The sequence below is a fragment of the Culex quinquefasciatus genome, chromosome 3 (genome assembly GCF_015732765.1).
Source record: "Culex quinquefasciatus strain JHB chromosome 3, VPISU_Cqui_1.0_pri_paternal, whole genome shotgun sequence".
Taxonomy (NCBI): Eukaryota; Metazoa; Arthropoda; class Insecta; order Diptera; family Culicidae; genus Culex; species Culex quinquefasciatus.
Window position 1 is genome coordinate 183,329,632 of NC_051863.1, and position 22,095 is coordinate 183,351,726.

The 22,095-nt window shown below is 38.2% G+C and overlaps 2 protein-coding genes across 11 annotated transcripts in view; one reads left to right on the plus strand and one right to left on the minus strand.

Moving 5' to 3' along the window:
- The first annotated feature begins 2,404 nt into the window (after positions 1-2,404).
- Positions 2,405-9,002, plus strand: LOC119769907. Its single transcript, XM_038263730.1, has 3 exons — positions 2,405-2,633; positions 2,691-4,561; positions 6,993-9,002. Exons 1-3 carry the CDS (start codon positions 2,583-2,585, stop codon positions 8,884-8,886), a joined length of 3,816 nt encoding a protein of 1,271 aa, XP_038119658.1. The 5' UTR covers positions 2,405-2,582; the 3' UTR covers positions 8,887-9,002.
- Positions 9,003-15,526: 6,524 nt separating this feature from the next.
- Positions 15,527-22,095, minus strand: part of LOC6035310 (supervillin) — a 388,528-nt gene continuing 381,959 nt past the window's right edge. For 9 of the 10 annotated variants that reach the window (XM_038264419.1, XM_038264421.1, XM_038264422.1 and 6 more), the window contains 2 exons: positions 19,555-22,055; positions 15,527-16,359 (listed from right to left, as the gene is read on the minus strand). In XM_038264419.1, coding sequence (XP_038120347.1) covers positions 16,120-16,359; positions 19,555-22,055 — 2,741 coding nt within the window. In that variant the 3' untranslated portion in view covers positions 15,527-16,119. The remainder of the gene's footprint in view (positions 16,360-19,554; positions 22,056-22,095) is intronic. The other variant, XM_038264424.1, reaches the window with a different exon arrangement.

The following is a 22,095-nucleotide window of genomic DNA, read 5'->3' on the forward strand; positions in this document are numbered from 1 at the left end:
TCTTTTCGAAAAAAATATTTTCAAAAATTTAAAATCCAGACTAACATTTTAAACGGGCCAAACATTCAATATTACGCCCATTTGAAATGTTAGTCTTGATTTTAAATTTTTGAAAATATTTTTTTCGAAAAGATCGGAAAATTTTACGAATGTTTCATGTTTTAACATTGTAAATCGGACCTATAGTTGCTGAGATATCGACATTAGAAAATGGTGGGTTGTTTGGGTGAGACTTAGAAAACATCAATTTTCCTGTTTTTTAGCCTTTGCATAGCAATATCTCAGCAACTATGGGTCGCATCAACAAAGTTCAATAAAGCAAAATATAGAGAATTTTCTCAGCTTTTCAAAAATATTTTTTACAAAGGTGGGCAAACATGGACACTAATTTTAAAAAATGAAAAACTGCGACTATTTTCAAAAAAAGTTACCTAAAAATGGCTATAACTTGAAAACGGTGCACTTTATCAAAAATTCACTGAAGTACTTTTTGATTGCAAATTCGATTTTACACCGAAAAATGAAGTTGAAAAATTTTTGCGACCGATATTTCGATTTTTTGAAAAAATCAGTATTGATTCAAAAAATCATAACTCGGTCAAAGATTTTTTGCCCATTCTGGAAATTTCTGAAAAGTTGGCATTTTATGTCCTCTAAAACATATCAAAAAATAAAAAAAATTAAAAATAGTGTTTTTTTGCAAATCAAGTTTTAGTGACAAAAAGTTAAATAAAAAATCACCAAATTTTTTTTACCGTGTATCATTTTTTTCAGTGTAGTCCATATCCATACCTACAACTTTGTCGAAGACACCAACTCGATCAAAAAATTCCTTCAAAAGATACAGATTTTTGAATTTTCACATATCATTTTTGTATGGACAGCTGCCAAATTTGTATGGAAAATTATATGGACAAACTAATGATGCAAATTGGCTTCTTTGGGCATACTGAAGGCACCAAAAAAGTTTCAGCCGGATTAAAAAATACAAAAAAAATCGAATGACCGAAAACTCAGAGAATTGCTCATAAGCATTTTTGATTTTCTGAATATTTTCATCTTTATATCCAGAGTTTTATTTTTTTTTTTTTTTTGAAGGTATTGTATAAACTATTGTTTTTCATATGTTTTAGGATTACTCTAGATATTTTTTTCTCCCAAGAACTTTACCGAACCGTTAATTTTTCTTGGAAAGGTCACAAAAAAAAGCGCAACTTTTCTTGACCGCGTTTCTCCCGATTTGCATACCGCACTTAACGCAACAAAACGGATTTTTATTTATATATGTACCCGTTACAAAATTTCCAAACAAGTTTTGAAAATATTGTATGGAGCGTAACACGGCCTCCGACTACTCCCTCCCCCCAACTGTATTACGTAACAAAAGAACACTCTCTTTTATTTATTACTCGATTTTAAAACAAACAATAATTCCGGAGTTTTTTTTTTTTTTTTAAAGGTCCAATAAACCAAATTTCGAGTTTTTACTTTTTGGGTGTTTTTGAAACCGCCTTGAGTCAAGGGTATTAAAAAACACCCAAAAAGCAAACGCAGAAAAATAAGGCATATTTGAATCAACAAAACGTTTTGTTGATTTGAAAATCAAGATTTTTGTTGAATCAACGCTAAACGTCAAAGCAACTTTTTCTAAACAACAAGAGATTTTTGTGGAATTAAGAAAATCAAGGTTTGTTTCAACGCAAAATCGGCGTTGATTACCTATATTCAACAAAAATGTTGTTGAATCAAACCTCGTACAGGCTGATTCTACAAAAAAATTTAAACCAAATTTGTAATTTTTGCTTTTTGGGTGTTTTTTAATTCCCCTGACTCAAGGTAGTTTCAAAAACATCCAAAAGCAAAAACTGGTAATTTGGTTTATTGGACCATTAAAAAAAAACTCCAGATGTGTAATAGAGTAATCTACGTGCGCATGTATTGCGTGTACGTACACGAAAAAGATTGAGGTTAAATTTTGTCCGGACAGCAAAATCAAATGGTGCGCAAGTGTGTGTACACGAAACGTCATAAAGCTCTATGTTCAAAATGTGCGTTGTAGCACCCCTGACGTATGAAGAAATTTGTTTTGTTTCGGGATCTCACGAACACAACCACAATCAGCTGACGATGATGATGATTGGTGATGACGCCCAGAACAGTGCTACCATATTTCTTTCGTCAAAATCGATAACAAAAATGTTGAGTATTTTGTATAGAATCGGTCTTCGAGGCTGGAATCGAAAATGCATAAAAAAAAGTTTTTTTTTAAACAAAACCTTCGCATATTTACTTGTTTACCAATATTATTTGAGTAACGCCACTAAAATAACTTTCTTTGTCGTTTTGAATGAGCTTTCCAACTGGCAACCTTGTCTATAAAATTTTCTTGAACTGTCATCCACTGTTTTGCAACGTAAACGTAAACAAAGTTGCATTTTTCTCACAAATTGGAGGAAAATTTCTTTAAAAAAGTGTAATTTTAGAATAAAAATGGTTCCAAAAAAACCGTTTGCCGCCTAAACACCCTACTTAACCGTAAAACAGATTGGTGACTCTGGTGTTGCATTGAAAACCGAAGCAAAATGGACATCTTCCAGAACCAGTGTTCGGAGAGCCTCGGCTTCGATTCCATGGTAAGTTTCGCGCAGGTGACTTCTAGATTTCCTCAACTGAAATGACTTTCCCACCAGCTCGCCTCAAACCCGATCAACTCCCCGCTGCAGAGCACCGATTCGCTGAACTTTAGCTCGTCGCCGTACTTCAGTTCGATTCCGCTGGTCAACGGGAGTGGCGGCGGCATTTACGTCACCAGCACGGATCAACCGCTGAGCACCGGTCCGAACGATGTCGTGCTGCCGAGCATTTTCGTCAAGGTTCCGATGCAGATCAACCAGCAGTACCAGCAGCAGAACCAACAACAGGAGACTTCGTCCCCGTCGTCGTCGTCCCGGACCAGCAGCCAGGAGGTTATCAAGTGCGAGGACAAGTTGGGCATCTGCAAGCGGGAGGTCGGAGATTTGCGGGCGCTGGAGAAGGGCACGGCCATGGTGCAGCTGCCGGGCAGCGCCCAGAGTTATATGGGTGAGGAACGGGTGGGGTCGGAGGTGGATCAGAGGGAGAGCGAAGAGCTGAGTTTGTTCTGCTGTGAGTTGTGTCCGTTTGTTACGGTTGTGGAGCAGAATTTGGTGGATCATAGACAGGCGCGACATCCAAACGGGGAGCGGGACGCGATCGAGTGGATGAACTGTCCGGCTTGTGGGAACAAGTTCCGTCAGAGGCGATCGATGGAAACGCACCTGCTTGAGGACCACATGATGGCTAGTTCGGAAGTGCAACTGCTAGTTGATCGCAGGTTTCCGGGAGGGTCGTCGGAATGTGTCAACAGTGTGCCACAGGTTTCACAGGTCGTGACTTCGACTTCGGAGACGCAACCGATGCAGGTCGCTCCGGAACAGAGCAAGAGTCGAATCTACATTAAAAATGTGCAACTGCTCAAGAAACCGGACGTTATTGAGCAGGAGAACGTTCAGCAAGAAACCGACCAGCAGCAGCAAGGTCGCAAGATCTTTATCCGGAACGTTTCCCTGCTGCAGAACGCCAACTTTATGCAAAACTCGGTAGACTTTTCCAGTCCGTCCGGTTTGCACGAAAGCAAGTACAGCTTTGTCGTTCCGGCACCGAGTCCTACCAGCGAATCGCCCCCAATAACCGAGTCCAGCACGACTCCCCAACGCAGTAAGATCTTCATCCGCAACGTTGACATCCTGCGAAACCCGCTCATCCCGATCCCACTCCCACCGGTTATCGCGTCAACGTGTGAAATGAGTCGCGCCAGCAGCAGTGAAAGTCTGTACACGACTCCACCACCACCGCAGGTCATCAGTCCGGCCACGTCCATCTCCAGTCTTGGACCGCCAACGATCACGATGGGTAGTTCCGGTCTCAACATGCTGATCATGCCGAGTGGTAGCAACTCGAGCACGCCCCCGACAACGTGCACTCCGCCAACGACCATGTCCGTTTCCAGCGGACCAACCGACTACTCCCAGAACCAAAGTGGACAATTCGCGCCACCGCGGAAGAGCAAAATATTCATCAAGAACATTAGCGTGCTAAAGGCGCCGACGATTCACCTCAAATCGGTTGACGAACTCAACCTGATGACGATCGATCAGCTGCAGCTGCAGAACCTGCTCCCGCCACTCAACGGCAACTCTTCAACGCAAGGTTTGGACGGAATTGTCGGTCTGGATGGGGACGATCAGCAACAGCAGCAGCAATTGCAGCATCAATCGATGGACGAGGACTTTGAAGGTTTGCTGGATGTGGAGACGCCCTCGGAACTGGTCGATAATTTTGAGGACGATGGGGGAGGTGGGCAGCAGTATCAGGACATGCAGGGTTGCGAAACGGTTGCGTGTGCTGGCGTGGACGGGAATGAGAGCGGTGGCATTCAACAGGATGTGTATCAGCAACCGTTTGATAATGATTTCATCATTATTGAGCCCGGCACGAGCTCGGCGGAAGACCTTCACTACGAGGGATCGGCGGATCATATGAGGTGAGCAGTTTTATCTTGATATAATGTTGATGTTACTTAGGGTGTCCCCACTGGCACTGCCGGGGGCAAACGCAAAGGCGAATCGACGACAAGCCCACTGCGGTGCTTGTCGAGAGATCAAATTTCTTAAATTTTCCAAGTTCATCGGGAGTTTCCGTTCATGGGTCGACGACGAGTTAATAAATTAAAAAAAAAGTTGAAAAATCCAAAAACTCAAAATTTTAATAAGTTGCAAATTTCAAAAATTAAACTTTTAGATTAAAAAAATAAAAACAATTTAAAACATTTGAATTAGAAAAAAATTAAAATCAGAAAATTGAATATGCTTATTCTAAAATAAATAAAAATTAAAATAGAACTTCAAAAAGTACATACCTATTTAATATTTCACAAAAAACCTCTCTAAACCAGGGTAGATTTTTGAAAATGTATGATTTAAAAACAACTGTATTGATTGCATTTTACAAAGCTTTTTTCATAAGCTTACATAAACTTTTAAAAAATGTGCAACCGCCTTTAGGTCAGACTTTGATCAGAGTCGAGGGACATAAACTTCAAAAAATATTTGCAACGGCCTTATTTAAAAAAAAATCAAATTCTAGAAATTTTAAATATTCTAGAAATTTGACAAATTTAGAAAATTCTTAAAATATTCAACATTTATAAAATAATAAAATTCTAAAAACACTTTTTTTTATTCTAAAAATACCACAAGTTCTTAACACTTAAAATTTAAAAATTTAAAAATTATTAGAATTTAAAAGTTCAAAAAAATTATAAAGTTCTAAATTTTTAAACCACTAAAAAATGTAAGGATTCTAATTCTAAGCATTTTTATTTTTTTTTATAAAAAACTATAGAATTTGAAAAACTAAATTTTAAAATTCTTAAACTGCCCATGTTCGTATAAATGTCCCATATGCAAAAACAGCAAGCTGAGAAAAACGCATTTAAAGTTTGTCCCATACATAAGGCTACGTGTTAAGTTTTCGCGAAAAAACTGGATTTCCTCCTGATTTCTAGAACAAAGTACTGGATGTTACAGGCTCTTTTGAAAGAGCACACGATTTTGAACCAAACTGCATCAAAAACTCGAAATCGATGAAAATGCATATGGGACATTTATGCGATCAGGGGCAATAAAGTACTAGTTTAAAAAATTGGAAAAATTTAAATTCTAAACATTAAAAACATTAAACCATTAAAAAAAATTAAAAAAATTTTAAGCTTCGAAAAAATCTAAAAAAATAAACAAAAAAAAATATTAATCAATTCTTGAAATATTTAACATTTCGAAAACAATTAAATCTTTTTTTTTTGGATTCTAAAAATACTACAAATTCGTTACATTTAAATATTCTAAAAAAAATTGTCAAACATTCAAAAAAAATACTCAAAATTTTAAAAATTTTAATCATTGCGAAAAATTTAAGCATTTTAAAAATTTCTAAATATTTGCACATTGTTTGTTTCACTTTAAACATTTTAAAAACTATAAATTCTGAACAATTTTATAAAAAATAATAGTACAAATTTTATAAACCAGTAAAATAGCAATAAAATTAAAATACTATAGATTCGTTGAATTTAAAATTTCTAACAGTGTTGAAACTAGTCCTAAAAATAGTTAAGCTCGAAAAAAAAATCAAAGATTCGCAAATTACAATTATGAACAAAATTAAACCAACCAATTTAAAAAAAACATACAAAGAAACGTAAACAATTTTAAAAATATTTAGAAAATAAATAAAAAAGCGAATATTAAGGACTTCGAAAAAAATATCAAAGGATTCATAAAATTCAAAATATGAATAAAAAGTAATCTAAAACATCTGAAACATTATAAAAATCAAGAAATTTTAGATGCGCAGAAAATAATAAAAATAAACACAAAAATTAAGAAATAAAAAAAAAACTCAAAATCAAAAGATAGAAAATTTTTAATTATGTAAACATTAAAAAATCTGGAACATAAAAAAATAGAAATTCGAAAATTGATTGAAAAAAATTTCAATGAAAACAAAAAAAAACTCCATAAATTCAAACTATTAAAAGTATTCTAACATTAATTTAATTGATAAATGATTAAAAAATAAACAATAAAAAAAATCAAAAAGTTCAAAATAAAAAGATATTGAAGATGCATTAAAAATATAAATATTTAAGAATTAACAAAACAAAAGAAATTATGTTTAAAATATGTTTAAAGAAATAAAAAAATTAGCCAGTGAAAAAAAAAACATTAAATTAAAAATTAACTATATAATCAGAAAATCTAAAAATTGAGATGAGAAATATAAAAAAATACCTGAATAAAAACAATCATTTTAAATTTAATTTTCAAAAAATAAAAATAACATTATTATTTATCAACCGGTGGGACTCGCTGGTGGGAAAATCAGAGATTTTTTCAATTTTTTGTCTCTTTCAGACTCCCGCTGCAACCCACCGAAATGCTGGATCATCACCACATTAGCGGACATCATCACCAGCTTCAACCCGCGTTGCCACCGCCATCACTTCCCCTGGAACAGCCTCCACCTTCGATTTGCCCAAACACCACCGCGCAGTACAACACCGGCCAAACCGACGAGGACATCCTGTTTGTGTGCGCCGAGGAAATAATCAACCTTGATCCGACGCCGTCAATCCCCCACATCCAGCAGCAGCAGCAACACGAGTTCCAACAGCAGCTGGAATTGCAGGAACCAGCCCAGCAGGGCCGCATCTACGTGTCGGACAATCTGATGGAACCACCAACAACTTCGGCGTCTTGTGTTCCGGTTACGCCGGCGCCACCTCCCCCCTCTTCGACGACTCCCACTCCGATCGACACGCCTCCTCTGAGCAAGTTGGAACAGATTGCGAGCGAAGCCCCGGACGTGAGTGAGTCGCAGCAGCAGCAGGATAAGGATGGACGGGCTCGCAGTCGGGGACGGCCAAAGGGCGCCAAACAGACCGGGATTACGAAGCTGAAGAAGTTGTACACGAATTTGACCCCGCTCGAGGAGGGCTACAAGTGTGACTTGGTGGATTGTGGCGTACGCTTTCGTCAGCAGGAAACGCTTGCCTATCACAAGAGGTGCCATTACGAGGGAGGAGGAGATGGAGGAACGGCGCAGACGGATGTGGGGACTCGGTGTCCGGAGTGTGGCTCGTTGGAGTTTCGAAATTGGAACACGCTTCACACGCATCTGTGGCGCGAGCACTCGATCGATATGGAGCTGTACGCGTGCCATTTGTGTAACTTCAAGACGCCGGTTCTGTGCCGGTTGAACAATACCCACATGAAAATTCACAGTGACGTGAAAAATTTCGCTTGTGCAGTTTGCGATAAACGGTTCAAGAATAACAAGCAGCTGAGGAATCACCGCAGGTCTCACCGCGATCAGCAGCAGCAGGTTCCACCGCAGCAACGACCACCTGCACCACATCGCGAGCCAACGCCGGAACGCACCTCCGGCACGAACCCGGTCAAGTGTGTCAAATGCGGCCTCAAGTTCCCCAACCAAAAGTCGCTCAAATCCCACGTCGAGCTTAAACACTTCCAGGAAGCGGCATCGTCCACCGCGACCACCGGCGCTAACGACGCAGGTCCACGTCTGCGCTGTTCTCTCTGCTCCATGATCTTCAAAACCCGCTACCTGCTGCAATCGCACGTGGCCAAACATTCCGACGAGAAGCGTTTCTCGTGTGAACACTGCGACTACTCCACCAACGACCACAACGCGATCCGGCGGCACAAAATGCGCCACAACACGAGCGGCCAAAAGTACCGCTGCTCGTACTGTGACTACACCAGCATCCAGAGCACGACCTACCGGAAGCACCTCGAACGGATGCACGCGGACGTGGCCTCGGCCCTGCTCTACAAGTGCTCCCGCTGTGCGTTCGTCTCCATCAGCGAGGTCAAGTACCAGCTTCATGTACGAAACGCCAAGCACGAGACGGAGCCGGAACAACCAGCGCCACACCCGGAAGAATCCCAGGAGCGCCACTGCGAAAGCGTCAACTCGGATGTGGTCATCGTGGAGGGCGGCGGCGGCGGCAGCGGCGAACGCGCGAACCAGGTCGAGGAGCAACCGCCGCTGGATGCGTTTTCGTTGATTGCGGTCGGGAGCGATGGGCAGCAGGTGCTGCACCCGATGATTCGGCCGGCCGGATTTGCGCACAATTTGTCCAAGGTGGACAACTTTTATGGGTACGCCACGGCGGGGATGGATTATCAGCCGCAGCAGCAGCAGCAGCAGGCGCAGGAGCAAGGTTCGGAGCAGCAACAATTGGCGATCGTGACGGAGGGGACGATGGGATACGGGGAGGGTTAGAGTGTCCTCGGGGGAGTATCCTTAACGAAAATGTGATATTAGGTTTAATATTTAATGGGTCAATGTGCATGCCTACGTTTATTTATGTGCAAATATAACGCATAAATTAAAGCAGACACACGTGTTATGATGTCCATCCGAAATTCAAGCTAAATAAAAGTTACTCAAATTTATTTGATTTTCATATTTCTTAAATTGTGACTTGAAATTACATAAAAGTTTTGAGAAAAGTTCTTTTATTTATTGAACATGATTTTTTCATCCATTTACCCCTCGGTCGTTTCGGATTGTTTTGGTTTTTTGACGTTTGCCTGCTTTTAAACTGGGCTACGGCCCAGTTATCGTGCGCCCATTTAAACAACGCCCCATTTACCGAACAACTACTGTATAAGAAATTTGCCTCTAAACTAAGTTCAGCCGGCTAGCATGTTTCGAGACGTTTGTCGTTTGGTGTGTTATACTATTTTTTTAAATACCTTTAAAAAATCTCGAACTTTCATAATTAACAATTCAATAATTCTTAAGTTCTTACATTCTCCATTTCAGTAATATTTTAGGTTTCAGATTGAATAAAAACTTTTTAATACGATTTTCCGGAATGAAATTTTAGTGGAAATCGAATAATCGAGAACGAATTGTGTTTTCAAATCCATTGATTTTTTTATATTTAAAATTTTGACTTTTATTTGAGAAACTTTCAACTTTTATTTTTCTCAGCTTCTGAATAAACAATTTTAAATTGTTCATGGTGATTATTTCAGTCGACCGTAATATGACGATCGTCATTTCTCGACTCACGATCGAGATTTCTCGATAGTAAGATTACGACTTAGCATCGACAAACTTCGATCTACCATCGACAAATTACAATCGTTATTTTACTGTTGAGAAACTTCGATAGTGTATCGTGAAATTACGATCGTTATTTGTAATACCATTTTTTGAATATTTTTTTTATTTCAACGGAATATTAAAAAAAAGGTCTGAGTTCAATATTTTTATGTGAAAAACTTCTAGCTTCAAATAATTTAAAAACTTCAAAATTTTCAAAAGTTTTAAAATTTGTAAAAAAAAAAATTGAGATTACAATCTATGGTCTCAACATTTGAACTAAAAAAAGTGTTATAAAATGCATTTTACATCTGCTCAGTTGTTTTGCAATCATTTGTGTTAAAAATATGCAAGTTTTGAAGAGTTTTTTTTTCGCCGTTGGATTTTCACAAAAATTGAAAATATTTTTGATCGATCCCAAACATGTTAAATATGATTTTGAATACAGGAAAATGCATTTCTAATTGTTTTCAGTTGGTTAGACTTCTATTTCCTTAGAAATTTTGAAGTATTTGGAAAAATATTGTTTTTGCCCCCTGATTTTTCGGAACGATTTTAAAGGGGGCGACATAAACTTTGAAAAATACTTGCAACGGCCTAAATAAATTTAATCCTCGATTTAATCATAAATTTTAAAAATTTCAATTTCAAAAATTTCGAAAAAGTATAAATTAGGTAATTTGTTTTAGGAATTGAATAAAAAAAAATCCTAATAAAAAAATAATAATCTAAAAATTTTCAATTTAAAAATTTCTAAGAAAATTTAAATAAAATTTAATAAACAGAAAGTTACTTAAAAAAGTCAAGAAGAAATAAACAAAAATATTTAATTCAAAAAATACAGAAAGAAAAAAAAATAAAAAAAAACGTTACTTAATCCACCTTTAGGTGGTTGGTGCCTTCCTCGCATTCATAAAGTGATTACACTACACAGCCTCAAACAAGTGTATAAATAACACTTATATTTATCAAAATATCTGAGATCCGGCCTAAAAAAAGTGTATTAAAAACACTAAAGTACTTATAACTTTTGATAGGTTTGTCAGATCTTCAATCTGTTGGGCTCGTTGGATAGGTCTTTTGATTACCTATCTAACGATGGGTCGCATAATAGGTCCGGACAACTTTTTCAACAAGATATTTGAGATCCGACCTCAAAAAGTGTATAAAAAACACTTTAGTGCTCATAACTTTTGATGGGGTTGTCAGATCATCAATCCTTTGAACGCGTTGGGAAGGTCGTTCAAATACCTTTCTAACAATATATAGCATGACGAATTTTCTTATAAAAACCTCCCTTTTTACAATCTTCCGAAATTTAGCTAAAATCGTTTTTTTAGTATAGCTTTTGAAGTACTTTTCTAAACTTAATAATATTAACTAGGGTCTTGTGGGACCCCAAGACGGATCGAATGAGACCAAAACGGTCCAAATCGGTTCAGCCAATCCGGAGATAATCGTGTGCATATTTTTCGGTGCACGGACTCACATCCAGACACACGCACAGACATTTGTTCAGAATTTGATTCTGAGTCAATAGGTATACGTGAAGGTAGGTCTACGTGGTCGAATAAAGAAGTTCATTTTTCGAGTGATTTTATAGCCTTTCCTCATTGAGGTGAGGAAGCCAAAAATATTCAACTTAAAAATAAATATGGAAATTGATTAAAATGGATATAGGACCAATAATTCCACTCTCCACCCCTTTTATGGTTATGTTACAGCTGCTGCCCACCATTGAAAAAACGGCTAATATCCACTTTTGGCAAAAACGAGATATTAGCACCAGGTGGTAGAGGATGTTCTAACGCATCTTTTGGAACTTGAATTTTACTGAAAAAGTGTCTAGACTTGGCTGCCGATGCGAAAAACCAAACGGCTAATATGCCACTCTTATGGGAAATTGCCTTGACGGAGATTTTGTGACAAACACTAAAACGCGTTTTTCTCGGAATACTTGATTTGGCATAATAGCCGAATTTTCAATTATGGGCAGAGCTAACCTATCTTTATTTTTGTTTTATATTTCTTCTGCTAATGTTACTTAAACGTCCTCTTAAACGCCCTTTCAAGCCTGATAATCACGCCCTTAGTTTTTTGATTGACAAAAACAAGGTTTTTGAAACATTTAAAACTTTTTTAATTTTATTATTTTTTTTACATTTTTCAAATTTTTGGTGTTTTTAAAATTTTTGAAATTGTAAGTTTTTTTTGTTATTTTGAATTAAATATCTTAATTTAAAAAAATGAAAACTGCTGAAATTTTTAAAATTTATGTAATTTTTAAAGAAATTAAATTTTTGAAATGGAATACCCGATTCGAGTAGTAGTTTGACAGTTCCCTTCATAAGAAATAAATAGTATTGATTTTATTGAAATTTTTAAAAAATTTGATTTTTTTATATTTTGATTTTAAATTAATTTTTGAGATTTTAAAGTAATCACGACGGTTGAAATTCCTAATTTCTTAATTTTTCAGTTGTTTACATTCTAAACTTTTGAAATTATTATTTTTAAAGTTTTTGAATGTTTTGAATATTGAATCTATAATTTTATAAAATTTGAATTTCTTGACGATTTTTTTTAATTTCTTAAATTTCTAAAACTCAGTCAGTCACAGTCATTGACCTAGAAATAAATTCGCTCAGAGAACGGTCGTCTGACATTCTACCGAGATTCCTCTCCCATGAACGCGTTCAAATGACTTCTGTCACCACGCGGCAACCACTACGAAAAGAAAGACGAAAAACTAGAGAAATTAGAAGGAGCATGCTGTCGTGCGGCTGCTTGAGTGGGGCTCAATTTTCGTTCGTTTCTTCTTTGTGTTTACGTTCACCGACCGTCGCCAAGCAATGACGATCATGATAGGCGCTGTCAGCTGTCAGCGTTTTTGGAAATGATCGCTGACAGAAAGTTCTTTCAAATTTCGCGCAGTCCCATTCAGTGGCAATGTCGCGTATTGAATTTTCAATTATGGACAGATTAGGTTAACAACCTGTATTTGGAAATTTCTTTTTGTTCTAAACCCAACAACACCAGTTTTTTTTTATTGGTAAAAAGTTTTTCCATTTTTTTTCTTTATATTTATCCGAAATATACTGTTCCTTTCGGTTGCATTTTATTCCGTCTTACAAATGTTTCTCACTTATTTTGATGCTTGTTTTCTTTTCTCTGTATCCACCTGTTTTTTTTTGTTGTTGTTGTTGTTTATCGTAGTTTCCCTTTATTTTAATCATTTTTTTTCGCTTTAGGGAAGAATATTGTTAAGCAAAACATAACAAAATAAAAAAGAAATGAAAAAATGTTTTTCTCTTGATGAAAGATGAATCGATAATCTTATTGTTGTTTGTTTATTTTTTACTATTCGAAGAGACGAGGTGTGTGTTTTATTTCTTCTATTTAGTGATTGTTTGTGAGCGTTTCGCGATTCGATTTCCGTTAGAAAAGTGTTATGAATTCTGATGTTTGTGATGGGGGGGGGGAGGCGTTTATCGTAAGTTTTATTTATTTCACTGTTGCTTTTTCTTGAATAATAATAATAGTATGTTTGCATTTATGTATATTTTATATATTATGGAACACAGCGTTACTTTAGCGGGTTGTTCTCCCATCGAATTTCCGGTCGCTCGTCTCTCTCTCGCATCGATTCTGTTTTTTGTTTGTTTTGTTTACGTCTCTAAATAGCACACAGAGTTGCACAAAAATCGCACGGCTGTTTACAAAATATATTTATAATGTTGTTTGATTTGTTGTTTTTCCAACAATCAGAAGAGGAGGGGCAAGCTTTTTATTTGTCAGTTCTTTGCTTAAGTACTCGCGCTTGATCGACTTTTTTCTCCCACTAAAAGCTAGATATTGTTGTTGGTTGTTTCAATAATTACAGTTTACACAATCATCTGCATAAGAGAGAAGGGGGCTTTACACATTAACGAATACACGAATAATTTAGAGCACGAAAGTTTTTTTTTCTACAAAAGAGAGTACTTTAAAATAATAAACAAACGAAAGCAACAACACTACCTGCACTAAGTATTTTTTATTAATAATATTAATATGTTTGTTAAACGTTACGCACAGCTACTAGGAGGGGTATTAAAATTACAATTTTTACACAAAGGTTTGCTTTACTTCTGCATGACTTTTATGGCGCGAAAGAATATACTTTTCAATTGTTATTGTTTTGCTGGGTTTAGCTCAAGCTTGAAATCGTTGCCCGTTTTGGTTCGCTAAAGCTAAGGGTTTGTGGACAAACAAACGTAAATCATCAAATTCATCAGTCACTTCTTACCAGAGCCATCTATAGCTGTGAGCGCGGACAATTTCAACCAGCTGAGCAATTCTCTACGAAATCGGTCTTTTTTCTTCAATTTTATTTTTTGTATTTTTTAATCCGACTGAAACTTTTTTGGTGCCTTCGGTATGCCCAAAGAAGCCATTTTGCATCATTAGTTTGTCCATATAATTTTCCATACAAATTTGGCAGCTGTCCATACAAAAATGACATATGAAAATTCAAAAATCTGTATCTTTTGAAGGAATTTTTTGATCGATTTGGTGTCTTCGGCAAAGTTGTAGGTATGGATACGGATTACACTGGAAAAAAATAATACACGGTAAAAAAAATTTGGTGATTTTTTTATTTAACTTTTTGTCACTAAAACTTGATTTACAAAAAAACACTATTTTTAATTTTTTTTATTTTTTGATATGTTTTAGAGGACATAAAATGCCAACTTTTCAGAAATTTCCAGGTTGTGCAAAAAATCATTGACCGAGTTATGAATTGATTTGAAAATTCCGAAAATATTTTTTTCGAAAAGATCGAAAAATTTCACAAATGTTTCATATATTAACATTGAAAATCGGACCATTAGTTGCTAAGATATTGAAGATAGAAAATGGTGGGTTGTTTGGGTGAAACTTAGAAAACATAAATTTTCCTGTTTTTGAACCTTTGCATGGCAATATCTCAGCAACTAAAGGTCGTATCAACAAAATCCGAATAAGCAAAATATAGAGAATTTTCTCAGCTTTTCAAAAATATTTTTTTCAAAACTGGGCAAACATGTGCACTAATTTTAAAAAATGAAAAACTGCGACTATTTTCAAAAAAGTCACTTAAATATGGCTATAACTTGAAAACGGTGCACTTTATCAAAATTTCACTTAAGTACTTTTTTATTGCAAATTTGATTTTACATCGAAAAATGAAGTTGAAAAATTTTTACGAGCAAAATTTCGATTTTTTGAAAAAATCAGTATTGATTAAAAAATTCATAACTCGGTCAATGATTTTTTGCACAACCTGGAAATTTCTGAAAAGTTGGCATTTTATGTCCTCTAAAACATATCAAAAAATAAAAAAAATTAAAAATAGTGTTTTTTTGTAAATCAAGTTTTAGTGACAAAAAGTTAAATAAAAAAATCACCAAATTTTTTTTACCGTGTATTATTTTTTTCCAGTGTAATCCGTATCCATACCTACAACTTTGCCGAAGACACCAAATCGATCAAAAAATTCCTTCAAAAGATACGGATTTTTGAATTTTCACATATCATTTTTGTATGGACAGCTGCCAAATTTGTATGGAAAATTATATGGACAAACTAATGATGCAAAATGGCTTCTTTGGGCATACTGAAGGCACCAAAAAAGTTTCAGTCGGATTAAAAAATACAAAAAAAATCGAATGACCGAAATCCTAGAGAACTGCTCAGCTGTCAAATGCATGTAAAAAAGAGCAGTGGTGAAATCAAGTCGCCGTGGTGAGTTTCATTCAAATTGACCGTTAAATTGTTGATTGATGCATTTTGAAGTAGATTTACGCCCGTTTGTCTGTGGTTGAAGGTTAAAAAAGGGGCTGAAATCAGTGCAGTTTTAAAAACGAAAGGGAAATCTCTGACGAGGGATAAGAAATTGTGTTTTATTTAGGTTTTTTTTTGTAATAATTGTAACACAATCTCGGCAATAACAAAAGATTTTTTTTTTTCGAATAAAGTGGGGGGTCGCACACTCTCAAATTTTATAATTTTCTAATAGTGGTTGTTAAAGCTAATCAAATAAGATAATCACGCCCCTTTATTTTTTTTTGGGTAAAAACAAATAATAGGTTTATGTAACGAAAAAAAAACAAATATAAAATTTGAACGAGTTGAGAACGCAAAATTTTGTAACTTGCCTTGGCCAATGATAATGCCACAAGCAGATAAAAATTGAAAATAATAGAAATAAACAGAAATATTACAAAAAAATAATAAAAACTTAAGGGCGCCCATCGTAATCTCATCCCAAATTTTACAAATATATCTAAAGTTGCGCAAGCATATTAAAGATCTTCCCGCACACACACTGAACAACGTAACAAAAAATAAGAAATTCTCTCTCAACTTTCCCTCCTTTGTTTAAAACAGACCCCGCTCCTTCTTGAGTTTGGTTTGCTTCCACGCGGGCAGCTGGTCGTACTCGGGCTTGGTCAGGCCCATCCCCGCCGGGAAGTTCTCCGGCGCCAGGTACAGCTCCAGCTTGGTCGGGTCGACGCCCTCGGGCAGGGGGCGGTCCAGCAGCACCTGCAGCGGGTACTCGCGGCGCGACAGCAACGACAGCTGGCTCGCGATCGGCTGCGGGGCCGACTTACGACCATCCTGTAGGAAAATTAAAAAATTAATAAATTAGAAACATTTTCAATTTTAAGCGAACAAAGATCCTTCTTCTGCCACAAACAGAGCAGCGAAACAAAAACCGAGTCAAATTGAGTTGATTTAATTTTGAATTTTTGAAAAGACGCTCTCTTTCTTAATCTTAAGCTTAAAAATCACGCGGGAGGGGAAACGCTTAGAAGATAGATAGGATTGGCGCGCGCATAGCGTTTAGCATTAATTTCACTGACAATAAGGAAAACAAAACGTATTGTTGAGGGTAGTGGAAAACAAGTAGGGGTACGGTCATGGGAAACTAGTTGCGAGGATCACAAACAACAAAAAATAGGGGCGATCACTCGGAAACACTTATCTGATTGTTAAGGCTACACATTAAACTGCTTGATACTGACCTTTTTTTTTGTTTTGCTTACTTTGATATGTGTGAGAAGAGTTTAAACTAAAGAATTTGACATTTTTAAAATTAGGGGTTGTTTGAGCTTTTGTTGAATCCCTCGAAAAATAAAACTGGCATTTCTTGAAATTAAAACCCATTTTGTTATAAATAATACGATGAGTAATTTAAGGCAAAAAATCCAGTTGATGATTTTTTATTAATATTTTTTTTAAAGAAATTCAGACAACTGGAGCAAATCTGTATTTAGGACACGGTCCATCTTTGAAAAAACGGCTATTACAGTCCAGACTCGATTATCCGAAGCCTCAATTATCCAATGTTCGAAGTTTTTTTTGAGTTTTTTTCTTCTTGTTCCTTGATCTAATCGGAGTTCTACGACCCACTTTTAGTCAAATTCATCACCGCCATTTTGGCAGCCATCTTCGATTTAAAAATTGAAATACAGTAGTTGTTCGGTAACTAGGCTGAGAATGTAGCCAAGTCACCGAATGCTGCTCGCTAACTGGGCTGAAAGGAAAATTTCGAGGGGATCACCGATGCATAATATTTTCCTGATAAAACATTAAAATAAAAGTTACTCAAATTAATTTACAGTACTTACTGTTCATATTTCTATAATTGTGACTTGAAATTGAATAAAAGTTCGAAAAAGTTTTTGTATTTTTTGAAAACGACTTTTGCATCCATTAACCCCTCGGTCATTTCGGTTTGTTTTGGTTTTTTGACGTTTGTCTGCTTTTTAACTGGGCTGCGGCCCAGTTATCGAGCGTTCATTAAAAAAGCAGCCCAGTTAAACAGCGCCCAGTTACTGAACAACTACTGTAGTAGTTTATGCAACAAGTTGCAAAAAGAAGATTTTTTCAGCACGAGTCAAACATTTATCCAACAAGGTTCACCAAGTAGGATAAATACGACGAGTGCTGAAAAAATCAAGTCAAAAATCAATTGCAATTATAAGTCAAATGATCGTGTACATACAATCCACCGATTAAATAAAAAAAAGTTGAAAATTATTACTTTTTGAAACAAGAGCTAAAAAGTTCAACTTTTCAGCATTCATTTCAGTGCTGAAAAGTAGAAATTTTTAGCATTAAATTTGAAAAGTGTTACCATTGTTTGTAAGTAGTTTTAAGACGGAATTGCAAAAATCATTTTAGCGTAGGTTGGGTGTCATACTTAAGCTTGACAATAAAAAATAAGACATCGGATTTTATTAGTGATTTGATTATCCAGGTAGTAGAAGATGTTCCAACGCATCTTCCGAAACTTGAAAAAATCCTTTCAATGCAATTCAAAAAATGTGTTCGAATTGGCACTTAAAAAATAAAATTAAAATCAAAATGAATCCATCATTAGTTTTTAATAAATGAAATTTAGAAATTCAAAACATAAATGCCAAAAATTTAACAATTTGGAAACTGCAAAATTGAGAAATTCTACAATTCAAAAAAATCAGAAGTTTATAATTTCAAACTCAATTTAAAAATAATTAAAAAACGATTCACAAATTCTAAATTCAAAAATAGGAACTTGAAAAACCCGAAGTCCTTGCCAACTTAGGTTGTTTTGAAAATTACCTTTGGATTTGAAGTACTCGATGAAATTGCACTAATCATGTCACGAAATTTTTCTTTTTCTCGAAATTTTGGTCTACCTAAAATTTAGATCCGAAAATGCTCCAATGTTATTTGATTTTCTATTTTTTTATTTTAAAATTTGTATTTCTTAAATTTTGAAATAAGTGGAGAAATATCTCTCATGCTCATGCTCATGCTCCTGCTCAATTTTGAAATAAGTGGAGAAATAAAGAATTTAAAAGTACTTCTTAAATTACTGAAGAATTAAAGAGTTTTTTTTTTTAATTTTTAATATTTAGATTTTTAAATTGTTGTAAACTTGAATTTAAAAAATTTATAAATCGGAGTTTTCACATTTTTGAATTCTTATATTTTTAATTTTGAATATTTCACGATATCAACAACGAGTAAAACAAAATCACAATTCAATTTTGACTTTTTGACAATTCTGACCTATTCTGACTTACTATGCGGCCGGTCTCAAAATCCCGGGGGATGAATTGGATTTTTGGCCCAGTAAAAAGGGCAAGATGCATGTAAAAATTAGTAATTTTTCAAAACTAATACATAAAAGCGTTTTTTAAAAGCTGAAAAAGTGTTTTTTTTTTTTTTTTAAAGAATTTAGAGTATTTCTTAAGAAACTCAAGAATTAAAGAGTTTCTGATTTTTATTTTTTTCTTGAATTTTGGATGTTTGGATGTTGGAAATTTGAAATTTCAGAATCTTAAATTTTTAATTTCTTTATTTTTAATTTTTACATTTTGAATAAACAAATTCTGACAATTCTGGCTTACTATGTGACCGGTTCCAAGATTCCGGGGGAAGAATTGGATTCTTTGGTCCAGTGAAAAGGGCAAGATGAATGTGAATTTCATACTTACTCAAAAGTAATACACAAAAGCGTTTGCAAAGTTAAAACAAAAGTTTTTTTTTTATTAAAAAAAGATATTAATCGAATAGTGTTGAAAAACTATTCTTTTGCAACTTGCTAAATTAAGTACTGTCATGGGTGACATGGGGTCTGGAGGGTGATATTGGGTCATACAAATTAAAGCATTTTTGTATGACCTAATCTCACCCCTAGACACAAAGTCACCCTTGATGACGACACAGTATCATCGCGGGTCACCCTCAGCTCAAACAACCTTTTCAACATTAAAAATATAACAAATCATTCCCAAATTTTCCCCATTCGCCCCCACCTACCTGCACACTAATCTCGGCGACGTCGTCTCGCTGCTCCCAGTCCGGGAACATGGCGATAAACTCCAGCGGTTCCAGCCCCGCCCAAACCACGTACCCGTTGATCTCATCCAACGCCGACTGCTGTTGCTGACCATTCTCTTCTTCTTCCTCTCCCTTATCAGCACCCCCATTTCTCGTTGTCTTATCACAGTTTTCATCGTCATCCGACGACGTTCCTCCGGCATTTCCGTTGCCGTTTTCGTCCACCTCCTCCGGGACGACGGTTTTCTTACCGTTGGTGATCTTTTTCGGGCCGGCGCCATTTTGGGCTTGCTTGGCCTTCCAGTAGGCGACGGCCGTTTCCATGGCGACGCGCCGTTCCGACTGCCAGCGGTTCTCGCCCGAGCGATTGCTATCGAAGCTGCTGGGTTGGGCGTTGCTGTCTTCGGAGTCGCTTCCACTGCCGGTGGTGCTGCCGCTGGCACTGCCTTCTTCGCCGGTGGTTGGCCACCAGCCCTGCCAGAGCCAGAGGACGTGCCCGTTGTCGATGAGGAAGATGGTGGGTTGGCGGGCGGTGTAGAGATCGTCCTGGCGGAAGGGGTACGGGGAGGGGAGGTCTTTGGAGCGGAGGTTGTACTGGAGTTCGGTGGCCTCGAAGTTGCCGTTGTTGATGCTGGTCAGGTGGAAGAGTCTGGGGGTATAGTGGAAGGTTTGGTGGGAGGTTAGGAGCGAGTGGTACTGGTGACGGTTCTCGCTGCCGTCGATGGCTTCGAAGAATTCGTGGGTTTCGTGGCCTTCGCTGAGGGTGGCGCTAGTGAGTGAGGGGAGCGTTTCGTCGAACAGTTCGCTGTAGCGGTTCTGGATGATGGCGTTCAGGACGTTTTGGCCGACTTCGAGGGAGTGGGGGAGGGCTTTGAAGCCGTTCCAAAGGAGGGCGCGACCTTTTTCGCCGTGGATGAGGATCATGGAGGCGCGGGAGCGAAGTTGGCGGGCGTTGCAGGTCACCTCGGTGCAGACCGTTTCTTCCGGGTAGTTGCCGGTAATGATGTAGAGTCGCCACGCGTTTCGCGGTGTCTTTTTGCTCTTGTGGATGAACATGATCTTGAAGAGGCGAATGAAGGCGGACGATTCTTGGCCTTGGGCGACTCGCACTTGGGAACCCTTTTCTTTGTCCAGCTCGATGGTTAGCAGCGCGGCCGCGCCCTTCTCGTTGGCCGGAGCGTCCTTTCCGTGCCAGCAGAAATAGGCGCACCGATCGCGGCCAACGACCGTGCTGCGGTTCGAGACCTTGCCGCTGAGTTCCCGTACGGTCACGCTGACCTGGTACATCCAGCGGACGGTGTAGCTCTCGTCGGAGTAAAAGTGACCACTGGACGATCCGTTGATCTCCTTGTACTCGTACTCGTCGATCTCCCACTGGGTCACCGATTTGGTCAACACGTCAAAGTGACGCATCGTGTCCGTGTCGTAGTAAAAGTTACCTCGACCCAAGCTGGAGTTTTCCAGCACCAGGTTCGGCTCCACGTATGGTTCACCGCGGAACAACGCTTCCCCATCAACGGGTTTGATCTCCAAGATCGGACTGTCTCCCCCAAGAGGGTACCCATCGTCCTTCAGCTGCACCGTAATGTCCGGCCAGTCGAGGAACTTCTGCCGGAACAGGATCGTCTCCATGTGCTGCGTTACCTTCGCGATCAAGCACCACTCTGGTCGCACACTTCCAGCCTTCGTCACTCTCCTAACATCACGCTGACGATCCCCACTAACCTCGGCAAAGTTCACCGGACTCAGCTGGCACATGTCGTAGCTGTACTCTTGCATAAACATCTCCTGCGCAAGCTTGATCGCTGCCCGTTTCGCCTCACTACCGGCGTTCTTCCCGTTCCAGATGTACAGCTCGCTGCCAAAATCAAACACCAAGATCTTCCGCGCGTCCAACATGGCGATCTTTGGTGCCGCTCCCCAATACTCCTCCAGCGGCACCAACGTATCGTCCTCAAACTCGTACACCTTGGTCGTCTCGATCAGACAACTCTCCACCAGCTCATCCTCGTCGGCGTGTCCCGCCTCGCAAACTCCAGCCCCCTCATCCTCCTGTCCCCTTCCCAGCAGCTTCCAAAACTCCCGCTGCTGTCGCTCACTCACTCCTCCAAACTTCCCATCGTTGATAACGACCACCGCCGCAGCACCACACCCAAGGTCCTTATCCCGCAGAATCACGTCGCAAATCTCCTTGGCGCGCGATCGCTCGATCACGTTCGCCAACGCGCCGTTCCACACAAACAATCGCTCCGGCGTGACCAGCACGAAGCAGTCGCCTCGGTTGATTGACCGCGCCACCGGTTCGACCAGCCGGCTCTGCACGTGCCTGCGGCCCTTCACCTGCAGCAGCATCAACGGCCGGTACGGGACGAAGCTCTGGTTCAGCGGCAGCGAGCTCGACTTGAGCGACACCGACTTGAAGTCCTCGACGGAGGCGAGACCGGCGAGGGCTTCGATGGCCAGGTTGCTCGTTTTGGCGACTAAGGAGTTGCACGCAGTTGCGAAGAGAGCAGGCACAGA